Source organism: Corvus kubaryi, unplaced genomic scaffold (assembly GCF_017639235.1).
Source record: "Corvus kubaryi isolate FWS band 111438036 unplaced genomic scaffold, C.kubaryi_AGA036_p1.0 37352, whole genome shotgun sequence".
NCBI lineage: Eukaryota > Metazoa > Chordata > Aves > Passeriformes > Corvidae > Corvus > Corvus kubaryi.
The window spans coordinates 1,181,714-1,206,647 of record NW_024581114.1 but is presented as its reverse complement, the minus strand read 5'-3'; the positions used below and the strand labels follow the sequence as shown (position 1 = coordinate 1,206,647).

The 24,934-nt window shown below is 43.4% G+C and overlaps 3 protein-coding genes across 4 annotated transcripts in view; 2 read left to right on the top strand and 1 right to left on the bottom strand.

Moving 5' to 3' along the window:
- The first annotated feature begins 2,754 nt into the window (after nucleotides 1-2,754).
- RER1 (retention in endoplasmic reticulum sorting receptor 1) lies at nucleotides 2,755-10,446 on the top strand. The gene is made up of 7 exons (XM_042032007.1): nucleotides 2,755-2,860; nucleotides 5,993-6,078; nucleotides 6,614-6,718; nucleotides 7,594-7,693; nucleotides 8,220-8,298; nucleotides 8,405-8,540; nucleotides 9,347-10,446. Exons 2-7 carry the CDS (start codon nucleotides 5,998-6,000, stop codon nucleotides 9,434-9,436), a joined length of 591 nt encoding a protein of 196 aa, XP_041887941.1. The 5' UTR covers nucleotides 2,755-2,860; nucleotides 5,993-5,997; the 3' UTR covers nucleotides 9,437-10,446.
- Nucleotides 10,447-12,303: 1,857 nt separating this feature from the next.
- PEX10 (peroxisomal biogenesis factor 10) lies at nucleotides 12,304-15,731 on the bottom strand. The gene is made up of 6 exons (XM_042032006.1): nucleotides 15,534-15,731; nucleotides 15,240-15,320; nucleotides 14,333-14,739; nucleotides 13,458-13,633; nucleotides 13,028-13,163; nucleotides 12,304-12,734 (listed from the first exon to the last, which is right to left on the bottom strand). Exons 1-6 carry the CDS (start codon nucleotides 15,640-15,642, stop codon nucleotides 12,663-12,665), a joined length of 981 nt encoding a protein of 326 aa, XP_041887940.1. The 5' UTR covers nucleotides 15,643-15,731; the 3' UTR covers nucleotides 12,304-12,662.
- A 3,047-nt stretch (nucleotides 15,732-18,778) lies between these two features.
- Nucleotides 18,779-24,934, top strand: part of PLCH2 (phospholipase C eta 2) — a 74,281-nt gene continuing 68,125 nt past the window's right edge. Inside the window, exon 1 of one of the 2 annotated variants that reach the window (XM_042031984.1) lies at nucleotides 18,779-18,949. The gene's annotated coding sequence lies outside the window, so the exon portion shown is untranslated. The remainder of the gene's footprint in view (nucleotides 18,950-24,934) is intronic. The other variant, XM_042031999.1, reaches the window with a different exon arrangement.

Genomic DNA, 24,934 nt, shown 5'->3' with positions numbered 1-24,934 from the left:
TGTATCTTCAAATGTCATATTACCCACTCACACGCAGCCTGGTTCTAAATAACTGAAATTCCAGGAATTCAAATAATTTGCACTGAACTGAACTCATTCTGAGCGTTCTGAACAGGTACCTGAGATGGATTCGGGGGGAGCAGAGCCTGCAGGTGAGGAAGCCCAGAAGGCTGGGCACCTGTTTGTCTGTGTGGTTAACAGGTGTGTCAGACAGCAGGGCTTCCTCGGGGAAGGAGGACAAACCACACACAGCCAAAGCACACAAGGAAGCAGCCACGGGGACAGAATGGAACGAGGCATCTGCTTCCTGGGACCAAGGCAGCAGCCAGAGAGGAGAGATCACAGGGAGGAAATATTTTCATGACAAAAATGAGTGTTTTCCTTCATTAACCTCTGCAAACTTCATTCATGCGTCATTGTTTCCTTTCATTCTCAAACCTGTGCACATGCAAATGCATGAAAACCAGACAGGCCACCACAGGTCACTGGGGGCTTTATTGAATTATTTTAAAAACCAGCTTTTAAAGACTTCGTTACATGTTCCCTATTAATTATAGTTTCTGTCTTGCACCTCTTCACAACATTTTTACTGCATGTGAAACCGGTTTTTCTGTTAAAAAGAAGATAAATCAGAGTTGTTTGCTATTACTGGTCTCCTCTGTTGATAGTTGTAATTATTGCTTGTTTACTGGACATTCATCGACCTGAATCTCTGAAGGTTCCCAGACTGCAATGTGCTGTTAACTGACAGAATCCACTCACTAAAAAATTATCATTTGCCAGGGATTGATCTAAAAATCTGGGCCTGATGCTGCTGCAGCTGAAACTGAGGACAGATTAAACTTTCATACCATGATTCAATCCATTCTATACTCCACAGAAGTAATTCTGGGGTACCCTAGAGCTTGAAATATTTGCCCATGTTTTCTTGCTCCAGCAGATTGCTTCAGGATTTTCATGGTACTATTTCAGAAGAGGGAAAAAACCACCAGATTTTTCTCAAAATCCCTGCAGTTTTACACAATTTTCAGGCATAGAACTACCTGTGAAATATCTGGGTGCACTGATCAGCAATAACATTTGGTGTTCACTGAGATAACCTCAGACCAAGGAAACAAACTTCAAAATCTGTGCAAAACCTTACGTGCACAAAGCAGGCAGATTTCCCAGACCCTTCCATTAAAGATTTGCCCTTTTTTGGGCACTGAACCAAATTTTACCATTTGTGTTACGACCAGGTTTGTGCCCCCTGGGCTGCCCAGCCATGATTCCTCCAATGATGATCTTTAAGGTCCTTTCCAACCTAAATCATTCCAGGATTCTGATTCTTTCCCATATTTCCTGTTTGCTTTCCAGAAGGCTGGTTAGCTCTTCCATACACCTGTGATAATATGCTAAGTAAGTAAATATATAATTCTAAAAAGGTTCAAAAAAAAAAAAAAAGAAGAACTTTAACCTATTATTTTGCTTGAAAAACCGGCATTTATGTTCTTACTGTTTAATGTTAAGCTATATAATTTGAAAGCAATATGTGCTGAGGGATCACCTGTATTAAGGGGGTGTCTTTTAAGTAATACATAATAATATAGTTATATAAATGTACATTTATGTGTAATTATATATAAATAGTTAAAATATATTTTATATATTATATATAAACATTCCCTATATATTTTGTATAAATGTTTCGATATATTATGTTATATTACATCATTTGTATATTGATATATTTAATTTTTAACCTATTTATTATATGTATGAAATAAATAAGTATACTCATATACTTGCATACTATAAATACTAAATCAATAGATTTTCAGGAGTGTCAGGACTTTTTTCGGCATCTTGTCACTTTTGAGCACGTACTGAGTGTAAACTTTAGTACTAAATGCTGCAGCCACTGAACCTGAAGAATTTACTCATTCAACCCCAAAACAGATGCTGGAGAGACGCCCAGTGGTGCCCGAGGGCGGTACAGAACTGTTAGGAACAGCTTGGTGGCAGCGAATCCAGGGGAAAAAAATTAGGAACCCTGGGGTTCCTTTATCAGTGTTTCTGTTCCACTGAAACAAACGCACCTCAGCACGTGTAGGGATGTTTGTGTCTCCTCTTTTTCGAAGTAACGAGTATTTCTTGTCTTCTCCTACAGATTTTGATTCCCAAACGTTCACGTGCTCATAGAATAAAATACACTGAACTCGTTAAAACTTAAATCCTTCAACAGCTTTGGCCTCATCCTGTGAGGCGGCTCCGCTCGGCTCGGTTCGGTTCGACTCGGGCTCGACTCGACCCATCTCAGTAGAGCCCGCTTCGGGCTCGGCCTATCCCGTCTCAGCTCGGCAGAGCTCGGTTCGGGCTCGGCTGAGTTCGGCTCGGCTCGGCTCGGTTCGGCCCTGCCCTCGGCCCCGCCTCCCCGCCCGTCGCGGTCCCGCCATTGGCCGCGCGCCCGTGCCCGCCCTCAGCGGCTGCTCCCATTGGGTGCGCGGGCGGGGGGGCGGGGCCGCGCGCCCCCCTCAGGGTAGCGGGGCGGGCCCGTCCAGCGGCTCGCGCCGTGTCCTGCCGTGCGCTCGGTCCCCGCCGGTACCGGCCTATCCCCGTCCCGCCCCACAGGCCACACACGCCCCTCCCTCCTCTCCGTCTCTACCGTCCCGCCCGCTCCCCGTCCCCCCTCACGAACGGCGCGCACCTCCCCCCGCCCCGCCCGGCGCCGCGGCCCCTCCCGCTCCGCCGGGGGCCAATAGCGGGGCAGCACCGGGGCTGTGCCCCGCCCCGGAGCCCCGGAAGCGGAAGTGGAGCCGGTGCTGTCGCCATATTGTCTGTGGAGGGGCGGGAGCGGAAGGCAGGACCGGTCCGGTCGCCTGTGAGTACCGGGACCGACCGGGGCCAGCGCGGGGTGGGAGCGGGAGCGGGCACTGCGCCTCCGGGCCGCCGGGCGCGGCGCTGACACCCGCGGGCGGGCGGGGGCCCGGCGCGAGCGGCTGCTCCGGGAGCGCGGGGGCTGCTGCGGGCTCGGCGCTGCAGCCGGGGCCTCCCGGGGCTCGTGTGCCCCCTCAGCCGGCCCGCCTCGCTCCGCTCCGTGCCGAGGCAGCGCAGCTCCTCCCCGTTCATTGTACGTGGTGTCCCGCCGCGCCGGGGCTGAGCAGTGCCCGGGCAAGGGGAAGTCCCCGCTTGCGGGCACAGACGAGAAGCGCAGGTGCTGCTCAGCTGCTGCTGCAATGGATAAAATTAAACACTGCCTTTTTTAGTGTAAAAAGCCAGTCTGTGTGACCAGTGGTTTTTCCCCCCGTGGTTGTCCATTCACTTAGTTCTTAATAAGTCACCTTAGTGTGTTGCTCTTCAAAACCATTTCCTCTATGAGATAAGGTAATTTGAATGAATAATGTGTTCTTGCTAGTTACCTGCTTCACTTATATTTTACGTTTAAGAAAAATCTGTATCGTGAGCAGAGTTGTCCTCAAATTCTGTACCTCTGCGTGATGATGTGAGGCTTAAAGTAAATATTTAGTGCCCGAGGTTCTGCTGTTCAGAATTCCGCGATCAGTGGTGTTTGTAATGAAATTACCGTAACATTTGCGGGGACAAACATAATTGTTAAGGCCATGCTTTTGCTTACGTGGTGTTTGCAGCAGAGAAAACTGCTGTAATATGGTTTGGTTTTAGTAGGAGCCTTGGTTCTGCTGGTAGCGAACTGTTCCCTCGTTGGTTGTGTTAATCTGTGTGTGTCTGGCTGAGTGTTGGCCGTGGTGAAGTGGCTGGAGGGTGGGCACAGCTCCTTGTGCTGAACAGTGAATCTGATGTTACGTTTAGAAGACAGATGGAGAGAGACTTTTCACAAGGGCCTGGAGTCACAGGACAAGGGGGAATGGCTTAAAACTGCCAGAGGGCAGGGTTAGATGGGATATTGGGAAGGAATTGTTCTCTGTGAGGGTGGGGAGGCCCTGGATCCCTGGCAGTGTCCAAGGCCAGGTTGGACGGGGCTTGGAGCAGCCTGGGGTAGTGGAAGGTGTCCCTGTCCATGGCAGGGGTGGGACTGGATTGGGCTTAAGGTCTCTCCCAACCCAAACTATTCTGTGGTTCCATGATTATGAAAGAGGGATTGCAACGGTCTAGGTTTAATTATTCCCTTAAACCAATACTGCCCAGGGTTCTTAACTGTAAACTGCCCTCAGAGCGGTGCCAAACACTCCTGCTCTTGGTAATTTTTCATTACGGATGTTCCTTCAGCAAATTTTTAATGTGAGAGGAAATATTATCTTAAATTCTAGTCTGTGTCTTGTTATTAAACTGAGCCCCAGAAAGGTTTCTCCTCAGCAGAAGTGTTGTATTTCTTGGTCTGCTCTGGAAGAACTGCGTGCATGATAAAAAATCGTACGTAATCACATATAATGTAATGTTTTACACCAAGCAAGATCCCTGCTCCAACATAAAGCCTTCAATAGCCTCACACACATGATGTTCCACTTGCTCTGCACAGGTGATTCACAAGATTGTCATGTAAGGTCTGCCTGTAGCCCATATTTGCTGTGAATGTATCTGTAGAATTAATTTTGAGACTATGAGAGTTTTCACTGGTCTCTGGTAAGTTATTCTGTGATTCTAATTAGTTGAATAACTTTCTGTTACAGCTTTATACTTTGGGACATTTTAAAAAACCCCACAAAATAAAGCACAAAATTATGCTCAGCTGAGAATTCTGAATAATTTCTGCCCTGCCAAGAATGGGGAGAAGAATAATTACTTCTTTTTGCCTGTAATTGTAAAGTCTGTGTATTGTATGACTTTCTACTCTATTCTTTTCTTTTAGCTATAGCTTGAATAAAATGGACTCAGCTCCTGAAGCCTCCTAATGAGTCTCCTTGCCTTTTGAAGTGTAACAGGGCTCCTTTTTTCTACTTTCTGATTATTCAATAGGACATAGTTTTCAGATATTTACAGAAAAAATGCACAGCTTTAAGTTTTTGTGCCTCCTCAAATTGTCCTTGGTCTTAAATTTTCTGCAGCAGTCACTGTATTGCAGCATCTAAGACTCTTTACTTTTTTATTTTTAATTTATGAATGTTTCATAGAGATTTGTTATCCTCTGAGGCTCTTGAGTAGGGCTGAATGTACTCCCAGTATCCCAGAGTTACGTAGTCCCACCCACAGATGAGGATTCCAGGAAGTAATGCCAGGGATTGCTCTTGGTGATGTGGCAAAATGTTTCTGCTTAGGATCCACTTTATTTGGCTTCTATCTTGAAGTGAGTTGTAAAACTCAGTTAAGCTTAACTGATAAGAAAAATAAAGCTCTTCAGTTGGTAGCAGAAGCATGAACTGAAAAATAACTCCCTTGGGTAATTTTTTAATTTGAGTTCAGACTCTTGGCCCTTTGACTGGACAGTTTTGCTCTTGCATAAAACTTTTCTGTCACTGCTCAGCTCTTGGTGTTCAAGAGACAGAGAAACTCATTGAATGATTCCAGCGTGGGCAGCATTTTGGGTTTGGTGCTCTGGCAGAGTCTGAAACCACTGGTGTGCAGAGTCCTGAACTTACTTCTTTACTATGTAGTTACTCAGTATTTAAAATCCTAAGCAGCTTTTGAAAAAAATATATTTACTCTGGTTTTGTTCTTTCCTTTGGAGGCTGAGGTGGCAGGAGGGAGGTGCTGCAGTCTCACTGCTTAGGGGTTGTACCTCAGCCTGTGTCTTAGTAAGGTGACAGTGTTCAACTGGGCTTGTCTTGAATTTCTTTATGGACTTCTTTATTTCCTTCCCCAAAATGGACTGGATCCTGTCTCGTCTTTGTAAAATACCCTGTTCTTTGCTTTCTTGGACAAGGAATTTTCATTCATTTTGGCATAAATGTCCTCTCTTTGAGAATACTTCATTCAGAATAATTTGTTTCAAGCAGGATGAGCCAAAAGAATATTGTATGCAAATGGTGGCTCAGAGACTGTGCTCTGAGCTTAGATTTTGGATTTCAATGTTCCCTTGTCCCATGTTTTGTTTCCACAGCCACCATGTCAGAAGGGGACAGCATCGGGGAGTCTGTGCATGGAAAACCTTCTGTGGTCTATAGATTTTTCTCAAGACTTGGACAGGTTGGTTTTGTGAAGGATTTTTCTGACTCCTTTAGAAGCAGATCTCACTGCAGCTTCTTGAACTCGCTGCTTGTTGGATGGGTTGTTGAAATGCTGAAATCTATACAAAAGATTTCTTTTGAAGCCTTTTAAAATAGATAAATATCGATAATGAATGGCTTACTGGAATATTTAAATGGCACATATATGACATTGAACAGTGGAAATAGATGTTGTTACTGTCAAAAATGAGGAGTGAGTTCAGATTTCATTTAAAATTCATTATAAGGAAAACAACTTGCATAAAATACAGAACATTTAAATTGCTTTATAATGCCCCAAGCATTAAATTTTTTTCTTGCCTTTGTAAAATATAGAAGCTTGTAAGTATAGTTCTGTGTAATTTATTTGTAGTAAAGAATACAAATGTTTCATGTTATTCTCTTCCCCAAAATACTCCTCCCAAGTGCTTCCTTTTGCCCATACTACCCTCAAAAAAGCTTTATCCATTGTGCATCAAGTATTTTACAGCTGTGCACTTTGTGTTTCCTCCTAGATCTACCAGTCCTGGTTAGACAAATCCACCCCCTACACCGCAGTGCGATGGATTGTAACGTTGGGGCTGAGCTTTATCTACATGATTAGAGTTTATTTACTGCAGGTAAGAGACCTGGATTTGGTGCTGAAGTAGTTCCAGATATTATTGTTGGTCTAATTTTGATTTTAAGAGTGTTTCTGAAGTGTGCTGTTACTTTAGAATCACGTGTGGTATCGTTCAGGACATGGCAGAAGGTAAATTGTGTAGTCTGAGGAGAGAACACATCCTGTGAGTGTAGAAATTCCTGCTGCAGAGAGAAAATATGTGTGAATACTCAAGGATATTCCTCTGATGGCAATCTGAAATCACAAAATAAATCTCTGAAAACTCTTGTAATTAAGTTTTTACTTTTATATTCGAGGTGTGTAACAACATGCACAGAGCCAGGGGTTCCTTTCTAAAATGCAAACCGTAAAGAATGGCTTTGTCAGCGTTTCTCTCCCTGCAGGCCCGGCAGACCATTTCCCCACTAATCAGATGTTTCTGCTCCATGCCAGTCTGCAGTTCAGTTAGGAACTTGGGAACTGTTATTCCCTAAACCTGAAGATTATAAAATGTGAAACCTTTACAGGTCATAGTACTAGGAAAGTTTCAGAGACTGAATGCTGCAAAGATGATTTAAAAAGGGATGGTTTTATGCTCTTTATTACTTTCTAAGCCCACATCTTGAACATAGAGAACCTGGATGCCAGACCAAGGTTTTGTGTTCAATCTGTCACTACACGAGGAATTTGCTCTCCTGTCATGTTCTAAGACTTGTTTTGATCAGTGAGAATTCCTGATACTTTTACAAGCCCAGAAACCTTTCAGTCAATGTGAGGACATAGAGAAGCTTCTCACGGAAGCAATAAACTCAGATTGTTTAATCTTGTTAAAAAATCAGTATCAGAAAATGATTTTCAGGAGGATTTTACCCTTGTCTCTTCCTTCCTGTGCAGGGTTGGTACATTGTGACATATGCCTTGGGAATCTACCACCTCAACCTCTTCATAGCTTTCCTGTCGCCAAAGGTAGACCCCTCTCTAATGGAAGATTCAGGTATGAGGAAAAGTTCCTTTTTTCCATCATTTTAAAGTTGGTCAAACTTCCAGCTCCTTTTGTCTGATACAATAGTGTAAAGATAATGTGACTTTAGCATTATATTGTATTTCTTAGACCTGAAAAATATCTATGCAAGTTGACATCAGAAGTTGCTATAAAATTTGTCCTTTTTTCATGGGACTTGAGTATAGTCCATATTGTATTAGTTTTCTGTGTTTTGAAAGGAGGTTTATGTGACTTAAGCTCTCCCCATGGTCACTCAAGTGACCTGGCATTCCTATTCCCTGTTTTCTTTAAAGGAATCTGTGTTAAGTTCCTTTTAAAGAATCTATGTGAACTTACATTAAACCAGCAACTCTAACTGGGATCTGTGTGTAACAATGGAAATTGGGCGTGGTTTTGTTTTGTGATTTTTTTTTTTTTTTGTCTTAAAATAGAAAGTAAAAAGAATCTGGAATCTGAATAGTGTAAAAAAACTACTGTGAGGAGGTTTGTGGTTTGGTTTCTTTTCTGTTATTTTTAGATGATGGTCCTTCCTTACCTACAAGGCAAAATGAAGAATTTCGGCCTTTCATTAGAAGGCTCCCAGAATTCAAATTCTGGTGAGTGCATCCATCTGCCTGTGTTGTGTTTTTGAAAAATATAAATATCTGCATGACATTAGTGGTAGCTGGGCTTGAAGGATTAATTGTTACTATTGTTTTTCAGGCATTCTGCCACTAAAGGAATCCTGGTTGCTATGGCTTGTACATTCTTTGAGGCTTTCAACGTTCCTGTGTTTTGGCCAATCCTTGTGATGTACTTCATTATGCTATTTTGTATCACTATGAAGAGGCAAATCAAGGTGAGATCTTGGCAAGAACAGAGAGTAGCATTTGTGATGTCAGGATTTACAGCACTGCTCCAAACTGGCCATTCAGTGGAGCCCTTCAGAGGTTAAATGTGCTGCACACACTTGGTTTACTGGAGGAACTTCAGTAACTAATTCTTTGAACATTAGTTCTTCAAGTGGGGCATGTTTACGGTGTTGAGCAGATTTTACAAAACTTTATTCTTGCTTTCGAAAGGTTTTGACTTCAGAGTGCAGTATCAGGGTTTTATGCAGGTTCTCATCCACTTCCTGTGGCTATTTTGGATGCAGAGGTGTTGAACCATCTCTGGTGGGTGAAAAGGGAAGTTCTCACAAGGTGATGTGAGAAAGTAGATGGGGAAAAGGGAAAGAACACAGAGAATTGATTCAGACCATTTTAACAAATTACTTATGGTTTGTTGGCATTTTAAAAAAATAACTAATTTTTTTCCCAGACCTTCAGAATTTTGGACAGGTGTACTGTGATTTGAAGTGGTAAATTAAAGATGAAAGGGTAGTAAAGAATTAGTACCTCTGTGCTCTGGAAGTTTCCCGTGGTTCCCCAATCAGTAACCTTCCCTATAGTGTCCAAATTGTTGGGTAAAGCCAAATTTGATGTTTATAAAACTGCTCTCATAGTCCTATTTAGATTTAAACTGCTGTAGGATTAGCTATTTCATTACCTTTACTAAGAACTCCCTTTCTAGAGGACTTAGTAATTTTTCATGTGTATTTTAAAGCATTTTTCCTAAATACTACCTCAGTTTCTTGCCTCAACAACTGCTGTTTTCTCTTTGCAGCACATGATAAAGTACAGATATATACCCTTCACACATGGCAAGAGGAAATACAAAGGGAAAGAGGATGTGGGGAAGACCTTTGCTAGCTAGGAAGAAGCAATCAACCTGTTGACCAATTCTACTGCTCACTAAAGGAACGATTTTGAGCCATTGTAACAATGCCTTTTTTCTTCATAAAAATGATTAACAGAGTGGTGACAAAGCAGTTGAATTTTCATTTTATGAGGATCTCGCTATTTTTATCTGAAATATCAGTTTCTCGAGGAAACTGGCATTCTAACCAAATTGCATTGAGTTTATTCTCTTTTGTAAGAAGTTGGAGAAACTTTGGATAATCCCATGGATTTGGGATAATGTATTCCTTTCAAGATCCGTTGCACTGGAGAGGTTAATGGCCTAGAGTTGGATATTTTTACATAGTTCTCCTGCTCAACATCACCCTGAAGTGCTGTGCACATCTGTGGAGGAAAGTGTAAGCTGGCACACGTGATGCTGTTTTCTGCTTCATGGCCGTGTGCTGTTTTCATAGCAAAATTCAGTAGACCTAAATTAGATGCAGAATTTAAGCCAGTTTCCTAAATGCATGGTATTACTGAGTTATAACCAAACAAATATAGATAGGAATAAGAAATTACTAAATTATGGGGCTTGCAGTAGGGTAAAAATACTCATTTAGCTTCTAAAGCAACTCGTTTGTGTTGGGTTTTAATGCCAGTTTCACTGTTTCATCTCCCAGCAGATGCTAAAATTGGGCTCCTTCGTGTGATGACTCAGAACTTTGTTCAAACTCTATCACAATTTCCTTCAAGGACCTGGAATTATAAAAATATATATTTTAATTGTTATTAGTTGGAGTTTCTTTCATACTTAATGGTTTCTTGAGTAATTGAAGCTGACTTCATGCAGCCCCACAGGACGTACCCAAACTGGCCAGAACAGACAGTGGTGGGGGTTTTAACACAGATTTTCTTTTTTTATGGGGGGGAAAAAAAAAAGAGAGATAAATGACCTGCATGTAAATTTTTTCATGTGATACAACTGCAGTTTTATTAAGTGACTTTTTAATTCCAAAATTTATTAAAAGACAGTGTTCCCCTTTACTTGTTCTCTATCTTTATATACATCTCTTAATCTAACAGTATTTATGACTCCTTTTCAATAATGGTTGCCCTCAATTTACCTTCATGATATGCCTTTTTCAACTCTTCAGGGAGCATTCACTTGAAGAAGGTAGGAAAAGATTAGGTCTCGGAAGATTCTGAATGGAATTCAGCAGCTTCAGCAGACAACTAATTGGAAAATGTATGTAGGTACCTTTTCCTCTGATCTTGTCAAATGAAGGATTTGTGGAGCTCTGGAATTCAGTAATCCTGGGAAAATGACAGGTAGTTTTAGCTCACGTTGACCTGTGGCTTTTTGTTTGTTTGCACGTGTTTGTTTTATTAGCAGTGTGGAAACCAGGAGTGTAAGCACTTAAAATTAGGGAGACAGTGTCCAGAATGGGCATTATAAAAGTACCAGTCGTGGATGTTCGTGGTTTGTTGCCTCAAAATCTGAAAGCCTTGACTTGGAGAAGGTGTTTTTAGGCTTGCTGGAGTTTCTGAATATGGACGAATCAGGGAGAAAAATGTGTCATTAATACTAAAATTACCAACTGGGATGACTCCTACTAAACAGAGTGTTAATGACATCCATTGCAAATCTGACATTTTTACCTAAACTTTATTTTGAGGTTTAGTTTAGGCAAGTTTAGATTCATGCCTTCCTTTTGGGAAGGCAGATGCCCTGCATCCAGTGGGATTAAGTTTTCAAACATGGGTTGTAGGTGCTGCTTGGCCAACAGTGCAGTTCCCCAGTTGAATCTCAGCCTACCATGGCTGGGCAAGTCCGATGGCATTTTGTTAAACTTTGTTCTGCTGTATCACTTAAATGTTAAAAATTAATTCCACTTAAAGAATGCATGAAAAACTTGGCTTGACAGCTTCAAAAACACTTCCAGTCACCACCTCCTTCCTGTCTTTTTGTGCAACAAAATGTTTTTCCTTACTATTTTCTCGGGAAGGAGCTGAGGCAGTGATCTCATTAAGTAGTCCTGTTCTGATTTGTGATATGGGTTTTTTTTCTTCCACTGTTGCCTTGACAGTTTTAAATAGGTGAGGGATGCCTGAAAATTTTCTGATGTGAGAAGGGATGGTATCACTTCTGTAAATGATGATGAAGGGTTTACATAGTTACCAGCAGCTATTTTTGTTCCATTTATAGATACAGTGAACAGTTAAACTAAATTTACTGGGTTTTTATGATAAAAGTTGGAGATTTAATTATTAGCTGGATAACCAGGATCTCTGCAGCTCAAATACCCATGTTAAAAGTGCTTTTAGTGCAGCACACCCGGCCCTGCCCGAGTCCACATTCAGTGCCATTTGTGAAAGATTTGTGGAAACTGTAACTCATGATGCACAGGCTGGATCACCTGGGTTCTTCTCCCTACCTGTACTTGGAAAATAAAAATAAATCAATTTTCTGCATCTTCTATCGTTCAAGAATGACAAGGTATGTTAACAACTAACAGTCTTTTCCCGTGTGCTTCAGGGATATTGGTAACACCCCTGGGCTTTGGAAAATACCACTTGTTATGTAGCTACAGCCCTAATATCTGGAATACCTGCTGCAGTCTCCATTGCTAATAGTGATGGAAAAACCTGAATTTGGAAACTGAGTCTTCATTAGTGTGCACAATCTGCATTACTGGGGCTTTGCATTTATTGCTTCTGTTGATCTAAGCAGATTTCAGTTTGTCAAATCACAGAACCCTGCTTTATTGCTAACACAATGGCACATGGCATTTATAACCAGAACTTCCACTGCACTTAAACTCAGGCTTTGTGTACAGCTTCTGTTCTTTGCCACTGAAGTCCACAGCATGGACATTACTATGTTAAAAAGGAGAAAGGGACTCTTAAATCACAGAATTTTATTAATACCTTAAGGATGTTACAGAAGGGTGGAGGACTCATTATCTACATTTGTATTTTGAGAATGAGAATTTAAGTTTTCCATTGTCCAAAATGAAGAAAACTATTAAGCTTGTGTTAAACATGTTTTAGAAACCCATTTTTAATACGGTCAAGGGCTACATCAGAAGAGACAGAAGGGTAGAAGCAGAAATAGCTTTATTCCGTCATACAGGAATGTAGTGCCACCTTGCACAGGCAGTTTCCAGTTTAATAAAGCCTCTTCTTGGACCAGCCCAAGCTGTAGGACAAGTATGAGAGTATGAGCTGAGGCCCTTGTCAGGAGCCAGGAGGTTTTTCCTTTACATTTGGTAGTGCCGTAGGTAGATCAGTTTCTGAGGATGAAACTTTTCTCTGCACAGTGGACATTCTGCCTACAGAAAGAAAAGAGACGTACTGAATAGTTCTGTTTAAAAGTTTAAAAAAATCCAAATACAACTGCTTAGCTACTTTCAGAAAAGAATTTTTCAGTCCCAACTGTGGTACAAGCTCACCTGAGCCGGCCCAGTTTAAAGTGCTCACCTTACTGACCTCACCTGTGTAATGTCAGTTACTGTATTTCAACAACTGCATGGGTGCTGCTCAGCTCTGGGTGCCTTAGTGAGACACAGGTCATTAGCAGCCAGGCTGAGGGGCCCTTTGCAGTGTGCGTGTGCTGTGTACTCACCCTGGTGTTGCACCAGGCAGTGATGCACTCCCAGCAGAACAGGTGCCCGCAGGGGGTGGCTGTGCTGTGCCTCCGCTCCTCCAGGCACAGCGTGCAGCGCGACTGGCGCCCGGGAGCTGGCTCCTTGCTCGTGCTCCTAATTAACACAGGCACAGTTGGGTTAATTGCACTTACCCTGGCTGTAAGAAATACTTGATAACACCATCCTGAAATAAACCCTGTGCTCGAGTATCAACCCTTTTCATGAAGATCTCAAAAACACCAAAGCATGAAATCCAAGAGATGCACAAACCAGTGAGGAATTAGTTTTGCTAATTAATTAAATGGTACATTACATCAGGTTGTAATCTAAATTACTCCTGTGTTGTCCCTGTTCATGACAGCTATGACATTCCCACCTCTTTCCTAGGAAGTAAGAACCACCTCTTACTTCTGGTGAGCGAGGTTGCGGTGCAGCCTCCACTCCTGCCTTGCTCTCTGCTTCTGTTTGAAGCTGTACATCTGAACTCCAATGGTCAGCAGAAGGTGGAAGAGTGAAATTATTCCAAGAAACTTGTAACTTGATCGGATACTCTGATCTTCTCCTTGCAGCCCTCCAAAATGCAGCTACAGAATTCACAGAAATATACATTTTGTTACTGCAGTTTTATGAAACTGTTCTCCCTCTCCCCACCTTCAATAAACTTGATTTGGGATTATCACTGTGTGCAAAAAATTGACATTTTAGGACTTCTCGACCAGCTGCCTCTTGGGAGGTGTAACTATCTTGAGTCAGGCTGGACTTAGCTGCTCTCTGCCCATAAAGATTGCAGCTTTAATTGGTTTGGTTCCCTTACTAATTTCTGAGTAGATAGTCGGACACCTCTTTCCCACACTGATGTTTGGAATTGTTGAGGAACTCTGTGTCTACACAAATTTCTAGGCCAGTGACTGATGGTTTTTTTTAAAAATACAAAATTAAGCTCTTTATACAGAAAAGTGGTATCTAAATGTGTACTAGGTATTGTTCAAAACAGTATTTCCCATGGATTTATCAAGTCACCTTTCACTTTTAGTGTATTTGTGGCAGACAGGCTGAAGTTACACAGGGGTATTAACTTCTGACACTGCATTCATGTTTATTACCTGTAGCCTCTTGACTGCAGGGACTCATTACCTCTCACATAATGCAAAACCTTGCCTCTCACCCCTCTGCTCCGCTTATATAATCGGCCACAGCCAAATTCCTTATCCCATTTACACATATGGCACCCCAGAAGAGGCCAAAATTCTGCAGTGGACACATCTTCAAACAAAACCACTTACGTATGAGATCCCTGTGATCCTTTTGGACAGGTGATAGAACATGCCCTGGATGTAGAACACTGCCAGGTGGAGCCGGTGCAGCAGAGGGATGGATTGTTTAAGGACATACACAGCTTGGGAGGCTGTTTTCTTCTGCTGCTCTGTGAGCTCCCCAACCTGCTTCCGAATCCAGCTGCGAATTAAGGTCCTGCTGGGAAAGCCAGGTGCAGGGGGGTTCTCTGGAGTCCTGGATTCCTCAGCCTCCATCTGCAGCTCGTGTTCCAGGTGCAGCAGTGCCTTTTCCAGGCAGTAAGGTACCACGGTGTGCAGGGAAATGAAGAGGGCCCGTCGAAGGAAAGAAGGCACCTTCTTCTTGCTTGGGTCAACCTGAATGATGTTCACATACTCTTCTCCCAGAGTCTGATAACCTAAACAATATTTTCAACAGAAAACAGGGTCAGAGGGCAGCTGGAGGATCGTTCTGGATGTGGTGAGCAGTGGGGACAGGCTGTTCAGGCCACAACTCATCAGGCTTTGCAGTTTCGGAAATAGCCCATTTTTTTTGCATTGAATTAGGATGAGCACCATGGTGGCATCCAGTATCTGCTGCAACAGTTTCAGGCTTAAAGCAGGGGTACTTTTCATGATGTCATACATTCCTACTTTTTTTTAAAAATTGCTTTTAGAACATCTATCTGTGTTGATAAAGTGCATTTGAACCCAACTCCGACACTTTCGTGGTTTTAGATCTACCAGAAGGCATTTATCCAAACCAAACCACCCTGCATGCTAAAGAGAACTGCTGTTGGGCAGTCTCAGGTGGTGATCACCAGCACAGCAGCCGCGGGACTGGCCCCTCAGCTTTCAGATGTTGGGAGAAATGATAAACAACGATTAAAAAATGACAGAGAAGTTTTCCGGGCGTTACCTGACAGCGTGGTCAGCACGAAATAGGCCACATCGGAGAGCAGCTCCACCTCCCTCCTCCACTCCAGCCACGGCCGGGCACCTGCGGGACGGGGGCGCGGCTGTCACGTTACACCAAATCCGTGCTCACCCGAGCCCTTCCCGGGGAATTCCTCCCCGACACGCCACCAGCCCCCTCGCCCCCTCCGACCCCCATGCAGAGCCGCGGCCGCGGGCCGGGGGCCCCGCTGTGCCGGCGGATCCTGGAACACCCGGGAGGGCTCGGGGTGGATCCAACCCCCCTCGGAGGCATTACCCGCCAGCCCCTGCAGCGCGGTGCCGGCCCCGCTGCGCAGCCCGGCCCGGTACAGCTCGTCCTTCTGCCCGCAGCGCACCAGCCGCGCCGGGCCCGCCGCCGCCGCCATGGCGGGCGGACGGACACGGGCCCTGAGGAGCCGCGCGGAGGAGCTGCGGCCCCGGCAGCGGCGGAGCACCCGCCGCCCGCGCAGGGATACCCCGTCAGTGCGGGGCGGGAAAAGGGGCGGGGCCGCGCGAAGGGGCCGGGAACGCCTCCCCCGCCCTGAGGGGGGAAAAAGGGCGGGAAAAGGGGCGGGAGGAGAGGGGAAGAGGCTGGGAAATGGGGCCGTGAGGGGCGGGAAGGGGAGGGGAAGAGGCTGGGAAATGGGGCCGTGAGGGGCGGGAAGGGGAGGGGAAGAGGCTGGGAAAAGGGGCCGCGAGGGGCGGGAAAAGGGGAGGGAAGGCGGTGTCGTGGGGAGGGAAAAGGGGCGGGAAGGGGATGTGAGGAGAGGGAAGCGGCTGTGAGGGGTGGGAAAAGGGGCGAGGAAAGGGACAGTGAGAGGCGTGGGAAGGGGCGTGGAAAGAGGAGGGAAAAGGAGCGGGATGGGGCAGCGGGATCACAGCTGAGGAGGTAAGAACAGTGAAAGTATGAGGTCTTGGATGTTTCAGAGCAGAGCACATTTCACGAGGAACACACCAAATCGCACCTCCCCAGGCAGGTGCAGCACTCCACAATCTTGTACAAATGCTCCAGCCCTTCCGCAGCTCAGGGATAATTTAGAAGGAAGGTGTATTCAGTGTCCTGTCATTGCTTCTTTAACATCTGTGAAAGCCTCGTTGCATCCCTTCAAAGATGAGCTGTTTACAAGGGGGAAGTGAACAAACTGCCCTTTGTTTCCTGGCGAGCTGTACATGAGGCAAACAACAAAGGCCACCTCCACACGAAAGCTACAAACACATCAACATGTCAGTGCATCCATCTCCAAAATCCTGGTACCAGGGGATAAAGGCTGTAGGCTGCGGGGGTGTGACAGAACTGCTTTTTCAGTGCCAGAGTCCCCACATCAATCCCTCAGTGCCTGCCGGAGGTTCCTTTGTGGCCGAACCACTGGGAACAGGTGGGATTTGGACTCTTATCAGAATTCCTGATAAATTCAAGGAATTGACTGGACTGCTGCCTGGTGACTCTTGTCGTAAAGCTCACTGGCCTCTCGATGGAGGGAGACAGCCAGAGTCCTGCTACCTGCCATGAGGCTCTTGCAGCTGTGCCTGAGGTTTAAATATAATGCTGTTTAAATAGAATATAATATAACTTCTGTAAATTCTTATTTTCTTAATTAAAAACAAATTAAATAATGATAATATTTTAAAAAAGGTAGCAGCATCCTGTAAATGTTTACAGCCTATACATGTTTGTGTGTGTGTGTTTATATATTTACACTCTGAGCTCGGGTACATTTGTTTTTGCCAAAACACTTTTTTTTTTCCTAGCAGATTTTAATGTCACATTGTTTTAAATTCAGTTTTGCAGCACGCTAAAGTGAAGGGGCAGTTAAACAGTTCTGCATTTAATTAATTTATTTGACAAAGCTACTTTCACAGTAATTAAAGTAGGTGTTTTCCTGAAGAATTTACAGACTGATATGGCAGGAACTCACTGGAAAGTGCTGTGAGAGCAAGAGCTTGGTGAGTTTTTTCCTCCCTGTGGTTCAGAAGCAAAGAAAGGCCTGTGGCCAAACATAACCACAAATAAACTGGATATTTGTAGTTCTTTCAGTAGCCTATTAGTGCACAGATTGTGGCATCAAAGTTCTAATTTAACTGCATCAGAAGTTGCGCGTGGTGAGTAAAGCTGTGATGAATCTTACAGATAAGCAAGCGTTCTTAATCACTCCGTCCCTGCTCCAGGCGCTGCTGAATTTTTATTTGCTGGGGTGTATCGCATCAGTGGAATTGCGGAGCGTTCCCTCTGTAGCTGTAAAATCAGTGGAATTAGGGAAAAAACCATTGGAACATTTTATGTCGCTCAGCAGTAGGGGGCGCACCTGCATAAGGAAATGTCCCGCGGGAAATGGGATCTGGAATGGGACATTTTCACACTTAAATATTGGGGATCTGCTATAAAATAAGAAACTTGAAGCTGCCACCCTAAATTGTAGCATTTAAAAAATATTAAGGATTAAAATTTATTGCCCAATCCTTGGATCATTTTGTTCAGAATTCCAATCCCATCTCTCGTGTTTTGATTTTTGTTTAAAAGCAGAGCTGTGATCTCACATGTCCCACAGCTCAATTGTCAATAAAAACACCACACATATTTGTCGCCATTTTATTGAGGTGGGTAAATATGATTTTCTTACTTTATGGGTCAAGGAACCAAAGAAGAGCTTGAGAGGTTTTTTTGCAAAGCTGAAATCCCAACTAATGACCACTTAATTATTAGATTGGAAACCATTTCTAAAGCTGAAGGTCGGACTCTGCCAACAAATGTTACAACACTTGAAGTGTGTAAGTTCTGTGCATATGCTCATTGTGACTTATTATATGGATTTTATTATATTCTAAAAGTTGTTTTGTGTTATTTTGAAGGGTGGGGGTTCTGTCAGTGTGTTTTGAACTGAGGAGGTGCAGCATGCCAGAAACCTTTCCATTTTGTGTAGAAAACTTACTTTCATACGCTTTCATATATATATTCGTACATAGATATAAACAGACATGCATATAATGTTAGCTGTTACACTATGCTCTGCCAGAAAAATCTGTTTCTTCTACTTTGTATTCTGATTGATACTGGTGACTTCAGAAAACCGCCATTATCTCTTAAAACGTAGCTGCTGTGTTTTGATTAAGTTTTCGCCAGCCAGGTTTCTTGATTTCCATGCCATGCTTCTCTGCTTTTCCTTCTAACAGACCTGACAGGGGAGCGTGCTGCTTCACCGACATTACCACACGGAAGTCCAAAATGTAAAAACCCTCGGTGCTCAGCAATGATTAACTTTTCCTCCCACAGGCTACTTGTCTGTGCATCGTAAAATCTGATTTTACCTCTGCAGACCTGTTAGGAGACAAGAGGTTCGGAGCGCAGCTTTCAAACAGGGCACCGGGCAGATGTTTCAGTTTCCAACCTGAAGAACAGGTTCTGCGGATGCAAAAGGAACGAAACGTCTGTTCGGGATTGTTACCACCCTCCGATTCCTTTTGCCTCCTCCCACTTTGAACTTGTTACCCTGGAGCTGAACTGTTTGAACACGGGCTGTAAAGCTGCTTTGTGATCAGAGAGCTGAGAGCCCTCAACATGTAAAAGCGGGGCGGGATTTCGCTGCGACTCCGCAGGTCCCTCCCTCCTGCCAGGTTTGTCCCGGGTATGAAGGTTGGACGCTCCGCGCCCAGAAGCCGGGACAGCCCGTCTGCACTGCCCGGCCGGGACACACAAAGGTGAGTGCGGCGTTTGCTTTGGGCTTGCTTTGCTACTTTCTCTTACAGCAGTCGTTTTGGTGTACTTTTAACACTTTTGCTCACTCTTGGGCATTCGAAACAAAATTTATAATACTTTATCCCAGGAGTGTGCACAGCCTTATGGCTGTAACTGAATTTGCTGCTACTTTTCCTCTTGTCTTTTTTAAGGAAGAGGGAGAATGGAAAGAACATCATGTCTAATGCTTGTTTTATCATACTTTCTCTTGTTCATAAAAATCAGGAACCTGGGAATTCTGTTAGTCCTAAATTTTTAGATTCTCTGAGCTTGTAGGGATGAAGAAAACCACATTTGTGATTCAAGTTTAGACTTTTCTAACTGGACAACTGCCTTTTTCAATATGAAAGATGACTGCATTCATTCTGAGCTGCTAACCTGAGCCTTGAGCTTTCCCAGGTGTACTGAGCCAAAATGAAAACTGACTTGGATAAGAGAGGTTGGATGTAAAATAAATTTCAGGTATTTAAATAAAATACCAGTTTAGCAATAGAATGTTGCTGATTCTGTGACTGAACAGCCAAGTCTTAATTTGAGAGGAAAGACATGCATGACCCTTTGAAAAGATATGCATGTTTGGTTTTTTGTTTTTTTTTTTAATATTTTAATTTTTAAAAAAATTTTGCTTGTTCTTCTGGGCTATAGAGAAAGAATTTTCAATTCTTTCCTGGCATAAAAGTGTGGGTAATGCTTGCAGAGACGTGGCAAATAATAAGGATGGCTGGATTGCTAGGGCTGTGTATGCTCCAAATGCCTCAGGGTTCAGATGTAGGTCTTAAAAATACCCTGAATCCTCAGGGTGATAACTTCTAGAACCATGTTTTGTTTCATGGTAGAGGTAGGTTGCTTGTTATAAAATAAAACAGAAGTAGATTAAGATTTGTGGTTGATTTGAGATGCGAAATTGATGCCATGTTCAGAATGGAGCTCGAAGTTAAGTTATTGTTCAAAAGAATGTGGTGAAAGTTTTGTCTATTGAGAGAGCTTTTTTTGTCCTTACTGAGGGGGTAGAAACTGTGCTGGGGAGAATTACTTTTTGCCCAGTGAGATTAGCTATGAGAAACTGTTCAGTGCAAGTGAAGGACGGGGGTGTGAGGGAAGGCCGGTGAGTGCTGAGGACACAGTGAGTTATCTAAGTGTGGCCAAGGCTGAGTGGTGTCAGAGTTACTGTGTTCTGGTGGCCTCAGGACTGGCTGTGGGGGACAGGGAGAGACGTTAACTTGGCTCTGAGCTCTTCAGCAGGAGCACTGCTTGTCACAGGCTGTCTGCTTTGGGCACAGAGGATTTATCACACAGAGTAGAGTCCATGACCAGATACAGATATTTGTCATGGCACAGCAGTTAACAATAGGCTTTTTCTATTCAATAAGCAGTATTTTACCAGAACAGCTTCTGTCATGCCCAGTTTTATAATATAAACCTATGTAACTGAATCTTGAAACACTCAGGGCTCATTGAGTCTTATATTTAATGACTCTATTGGCAAGATGAACTCCTATAATGCAGCATATTTTGATCATTCTCAGCCAAAGAACAAGTTTGTTCTGGCTTTGCAAAAAGGGATAACATTCCAGTTTATAGCCAACTCCTTCTACATTATCTGAAAAGGCTTTTGTTTTCATTCATCATTTCTGTAATTTAGCTGAATTAAAAGCTACTCCATACTTACCCAAGGTGGCTGAGAGCATCTTAGTGAATGGTCCTGCAGGAACAACAAAGCAATAAAATATGTGGTGTGCAAGGTTCTTCTATGTACTCATAGTTTCAAAACGACACAATCTCACTTTGGTTTTGAAATAAATGGTACAGAGCCCTCAGTTCCTAAATACAGCACAAAGGGGACAACATACTTGTGAATATCACTGGAATTTTTTCTTGTTAATTTGTCCAGAGCTGAGAAAATGACTGCATAAATGAATTTGAGTGGGTTATAGGATGAGGCTGGAGAGGTTTTTCAGCAAAGATAGTCTTGCAGTTTCCCAAGGATCATCTGAATTTACTGCAACACAATTTTCATCCACCCAGATATCTCAGTTCTGCATTAGTTATCTTTAAAATTACCCATTTCTTCCCATGAAAAGCTTACATTGACCTGATCTTACTACTGAAATAGATTCTCCAGTGTTATACCTGAATCTTCTTCCACTTCCACTGTCTTGACCTCATTTGTGAGTTCACCTCTGCTCCTGTTGGTCTTGCTGGATGATGCAAACCTTGTGTCCATCACTTGTGACAATTCCTGATGGCAGCTGTGACATGAGCAGTAGGTACAGACCCTGCATCCAGGCTCAGCTGGAAGAGAAGGAAGGCCCTGCATGACATGAGCCAAGCCCTGTTCCAATGGGACAGCTATCCATAGCCACTGTGTACGACTCCCCAGCCCAGTTTTTGCTGCAAGTCACTGTGGAATTCTGGTCTCCACATTACTGCTTAGGGCACAGACTCTAAATCTGTAGGGAATTTCCAAATTTTTTATTCATTGTTTAATCTGCCGTCATTTTGTGGGGGTGGAGCGCTTCCCCATAGCACACGTAGGTGCACAGCAGAGTCATTGGATAGGTACCTGCACAGTGCAGGCTGTGACAAACCTTTACACATGCTGAGACAAAGTTCTGAGCTTCCTTCCTGCTCTTTTTCTGTACTTTGCAGTCTCACAGACTGCACATGAGGCTGCTCAGTCCTGAGCGAAATTTTGGGTGCAGACATCAAGACAAGCATGACCTGAGTGAGGACTTCAGATCCATTTGCATCACAAATACAGCATGAAACCTGAGAGACTGATTTTGGTATACCTGGTTCTGATCTGGCCCTGCATTTTTTATTGTCCATCACAGCCTCACTTGTTTCCATTTAATTAGGGAATGGCTCCTGTAGAATCTTCTGACATCTTAATAGTTGCCAGGGAGCTCTGGGTTGCCTCAGACATGACAAGGGAAATCTGGTGGGAAGGTGAAGGAGCTTTCCATGTTAACATTCCTGGGAGAGATTGAAAGTGCTGCACAAGCTCTGTAGTTCCCATTCCCTGAGGTGTTGTTTGCCAAGGACCATTATGTTGAAACTTGAAACTTGCAGTAGCACTTTTTGTGTTCAATCTGGTGTACAGAGGATGTCTCCTCTCAGCTCTCCTTGCAGGATTAGTTACTGTAAGATAACTTAAAAGAAGCTCCTCCCTTCCACTTCTCCCCTTCAACATCCACCCCCCCCCCCCCGCTTGTTATTCCGGATTTCCTACTGCCCTTAGATGCTGGAATGGACTTTCTGGAAGTTTTCTCTGCCTTTAACTGAAAACATGTAATTTGTGTTTTATTAATTTAAAAAACAACAACAAAATAAAAAGGAGTAAGGAATGGAGCCTGAGGAAACAATGGCAGCTGCAACTGAGGTGCCTGGAAGAAGTTCTATAGCCTGCAGAGGAGAATCTCAAAAACACAACTTTGGGATGAGTTATAATGGCATTATGAAGTGTGATTGCTGCAAGGACTATGGGAAATATTTTCTATTTAAACAACAGGTTTTTGTCTCCTACAGTATAAAATGACCTATCCCACTTCTTTCCCTCCTGTGAGTTTAGACTGAGATGAGGTTATTGAAGTAATGTTATTTATTGACTAACGAAGTACTAAAGTCCACGATAAGGTGGAGAGCGAAGCAGAGCTGTACTTTGATATTTATTGGATCAGGCCCTAAAGACTTACTGCCTTGTAGTTCCCATGTCTGCACGTCACTGCCCTCTGTTTGATAAAATGAGGATGGATTGAGTGGTTCCCAGACCCATTCCTGCTAATGAAGAAGGAGATTCACTCATTTAAGAAATTGGTTTGGATGTTTCGAAAAAAAGAAAATTAAAACTGCAGCGTTCTCTTGAAGTTGCCAAGCACAACCGTGTTTTTCTTGTTTGCAATGTTCTCTTAGTGTCTGTCTGCCTGTGCTTGGGCTCTTGTGTTTGGCCCTACCAGGCATCCTCCGGAGCAAGCTGATTGTTTGCCATTGGCTTGTGAAAGGGGAACACAAGTTGCCACCTTCTTTGTAACTCCCCCAGCATAAATTATTCCTTAATATCCAAGAGATTAATCAGTGCAGCAATAAGCTGCTGTACAGAATTAAAGCAGTTTGATTAAAGACATTATTCTTAAAAGAAATTCCTGCTCATTTAGATGAAATTGAAGAAAAAATTTTTAAAAAAATCAGACTTCTGGAGAGAGACCAAGACTGCCAGCATGAGCATTATTAGAATTATAGATCTCCTGATTACGAGTGGCACTGGAGCCCATAGTCTATCTCCTCCTTAGTATGACTCACAAATTCCCAAGTGCAGCAGAACCTTTTCCAGCAGTCCTCACTTTCTGTCTGTCTCCTAACAAGGAGATCTTCCTCCCCTCATTTCTTCTCTGAGGCTTTTTGTTTTTGGTGGTCTAGAGTATGAAACTTTTATTTTCGAAGTTCTTTTGAGCCAAGCTATTGGATGAGATTTAGAGCTTTGCTTAATTAGTTCCCTTTGCTTCCTAATAGAAATTGCCTGTTCTCCCTTGCTAATACAAAATGCAAATGTTCTTCAGAAGCAAGAGGCTGTTGTGTTTCCATTGTCACTTCAGACAGGTCTGGGAACTGGCTGGGGACAAGTAATGATGGTGAAACCAAGAGGGGTTTTGGCAATTCAGGATAAATAGGGAAAGGGATTACAAACAAGTATATCCCTATAGATAGAAATTGTTTAAAATTTCACATTTTGTTTCATAAAGTGAATGCTAAAGTCATATGACATGGTCCATACAAACCTGAAATAAATAATTTGGCTTTAATAATAAGTCTCCTTACTTGCATAAGGAATATGCAGTTACATCATGCAACAAAAATGCAGGGCTCCTGCGTGTGCAGCTCCAGCTCAGGCTGTAAGGGGCGGGTGAGGAAAAGCTGACAAATATTAAGTGTTCCTTTTAAGTGGGATGACTCTGTTCTGGGTGAAGGTGAAAAAACACCAGGCTGCCAGAAAGGTATTCTGGTGTCCTCTTGATTGCCTTTTCTTCACTTTCTGCTTTTAACCGAGTTGTTTGCCAGGGGACTCTGTTGCATGGCAGAGTGTTGGCTGTGTGCTCTGTCCCTTGGGAAAAAGAATTCGGGATCACACCCTAAGGTGTGGGCTCACCCCCTTGTTCCATGGGGCTGGAGCAGCCTCCTCGCCTTTGGAGCTGCTCTGGCTGTGCACTGACGTGCCTGGGCGTGCAGATTATCTCCGTGCAATTGCCCACTGAATGGAGCTGCATTCCTTAAAATGAGCAGCGTGTCAGCTGGAACCACACTACAGCTTAAAAGCAAATCCCAGCTCTCACATTTAAATATTTTAAAGTATTAATTTTTTCCTCTCATTTGATGGCACTTTGATCTTTTATCCATTGATCTGCTTCCTGATCAAACTATTCAGGTTTAAGTGATGACTTAGTTTTTGTGTGTTTCATCCATGGTATCAGTGTATCTATTCTGGGAGGATATCAGAGCTTGTCTGAGTTCTGTGGCTGCCACACAAAACCTCCCTGAACAAAAGCAGGTCTTGTGGGGTTAAGCTTTGAATACTACAGTGATATAAAAATGGCTAGGGAATTGTTAATGGTGTACACAGCTTTTATTGTCTGTAAGTGATATGGATCCTGTCTCTAGGGTTTTAAGTCCTTTTTTTCAAGTGAATACAGAACCTCACACAATAATACTCAGGTAGGGCTCTTAGCCTGAGCAGACAGTTTAAATCTTGTTCATGTGGTCTGAACAGATCCAGTTGCTCTCTTTTGGCTGTTTAATGTCTTCTGCCAATGAGCAGTGCTGTTCTCAGAGCCACAGTGCTTTCTACTGTAACAGAGGTGAGGTATTTCCAGACAGTGCAACTGATATTTTCCATCATACAACCTTCACAATAGATTTTCCAGGAAAGCCAAAGCTTCTTTCATTTAGTTTAATAG

Coding starts and splice junctions, on each gene's coding strand:
- RER1 (XM_042032007.1), top strand. CDS start 5,998: ATGTCAGAAGGGGACAGCATCGGGGAGTCTGTGCATGGAAAACCTTCT. Junction 6,079..6,613: donor TTTTCTCAAGACTTGGACAG/GTTGGTTTTGTG, acceptor GTTTCCTCCTAG/ATCTACCAGTCCTGGTTAGA. Junction 6,719..7,593: donor TTAGAGTTTATTTACTGCAG/GTAAGAGACCTG, acceptor CTTCCTGTGCAG/GGTTGGTACATTGTGACATA.
- PEX10 (XM_042032006.1), bottom strand. CDS start 15,642: ATGGCGGCGGCGGCGGGCCCGGCGCGGCTGGTGCGCTGCGGGCAGAAG. Junction 14,740..15,239: donor CGTGCTGACCACGCTGTCAG/GTAACGCCCGGA, acceptor AATATTGTTTAG/GTTATCAGACTCTGGGAGAA. Junction 13,164..13,457: donor CGCAACCTCGCTCACCAGAA/GTAAGAGGTGGT, acceptor TGTGTTAATTAG/GAGCACGAGCAAGGAGCCAG.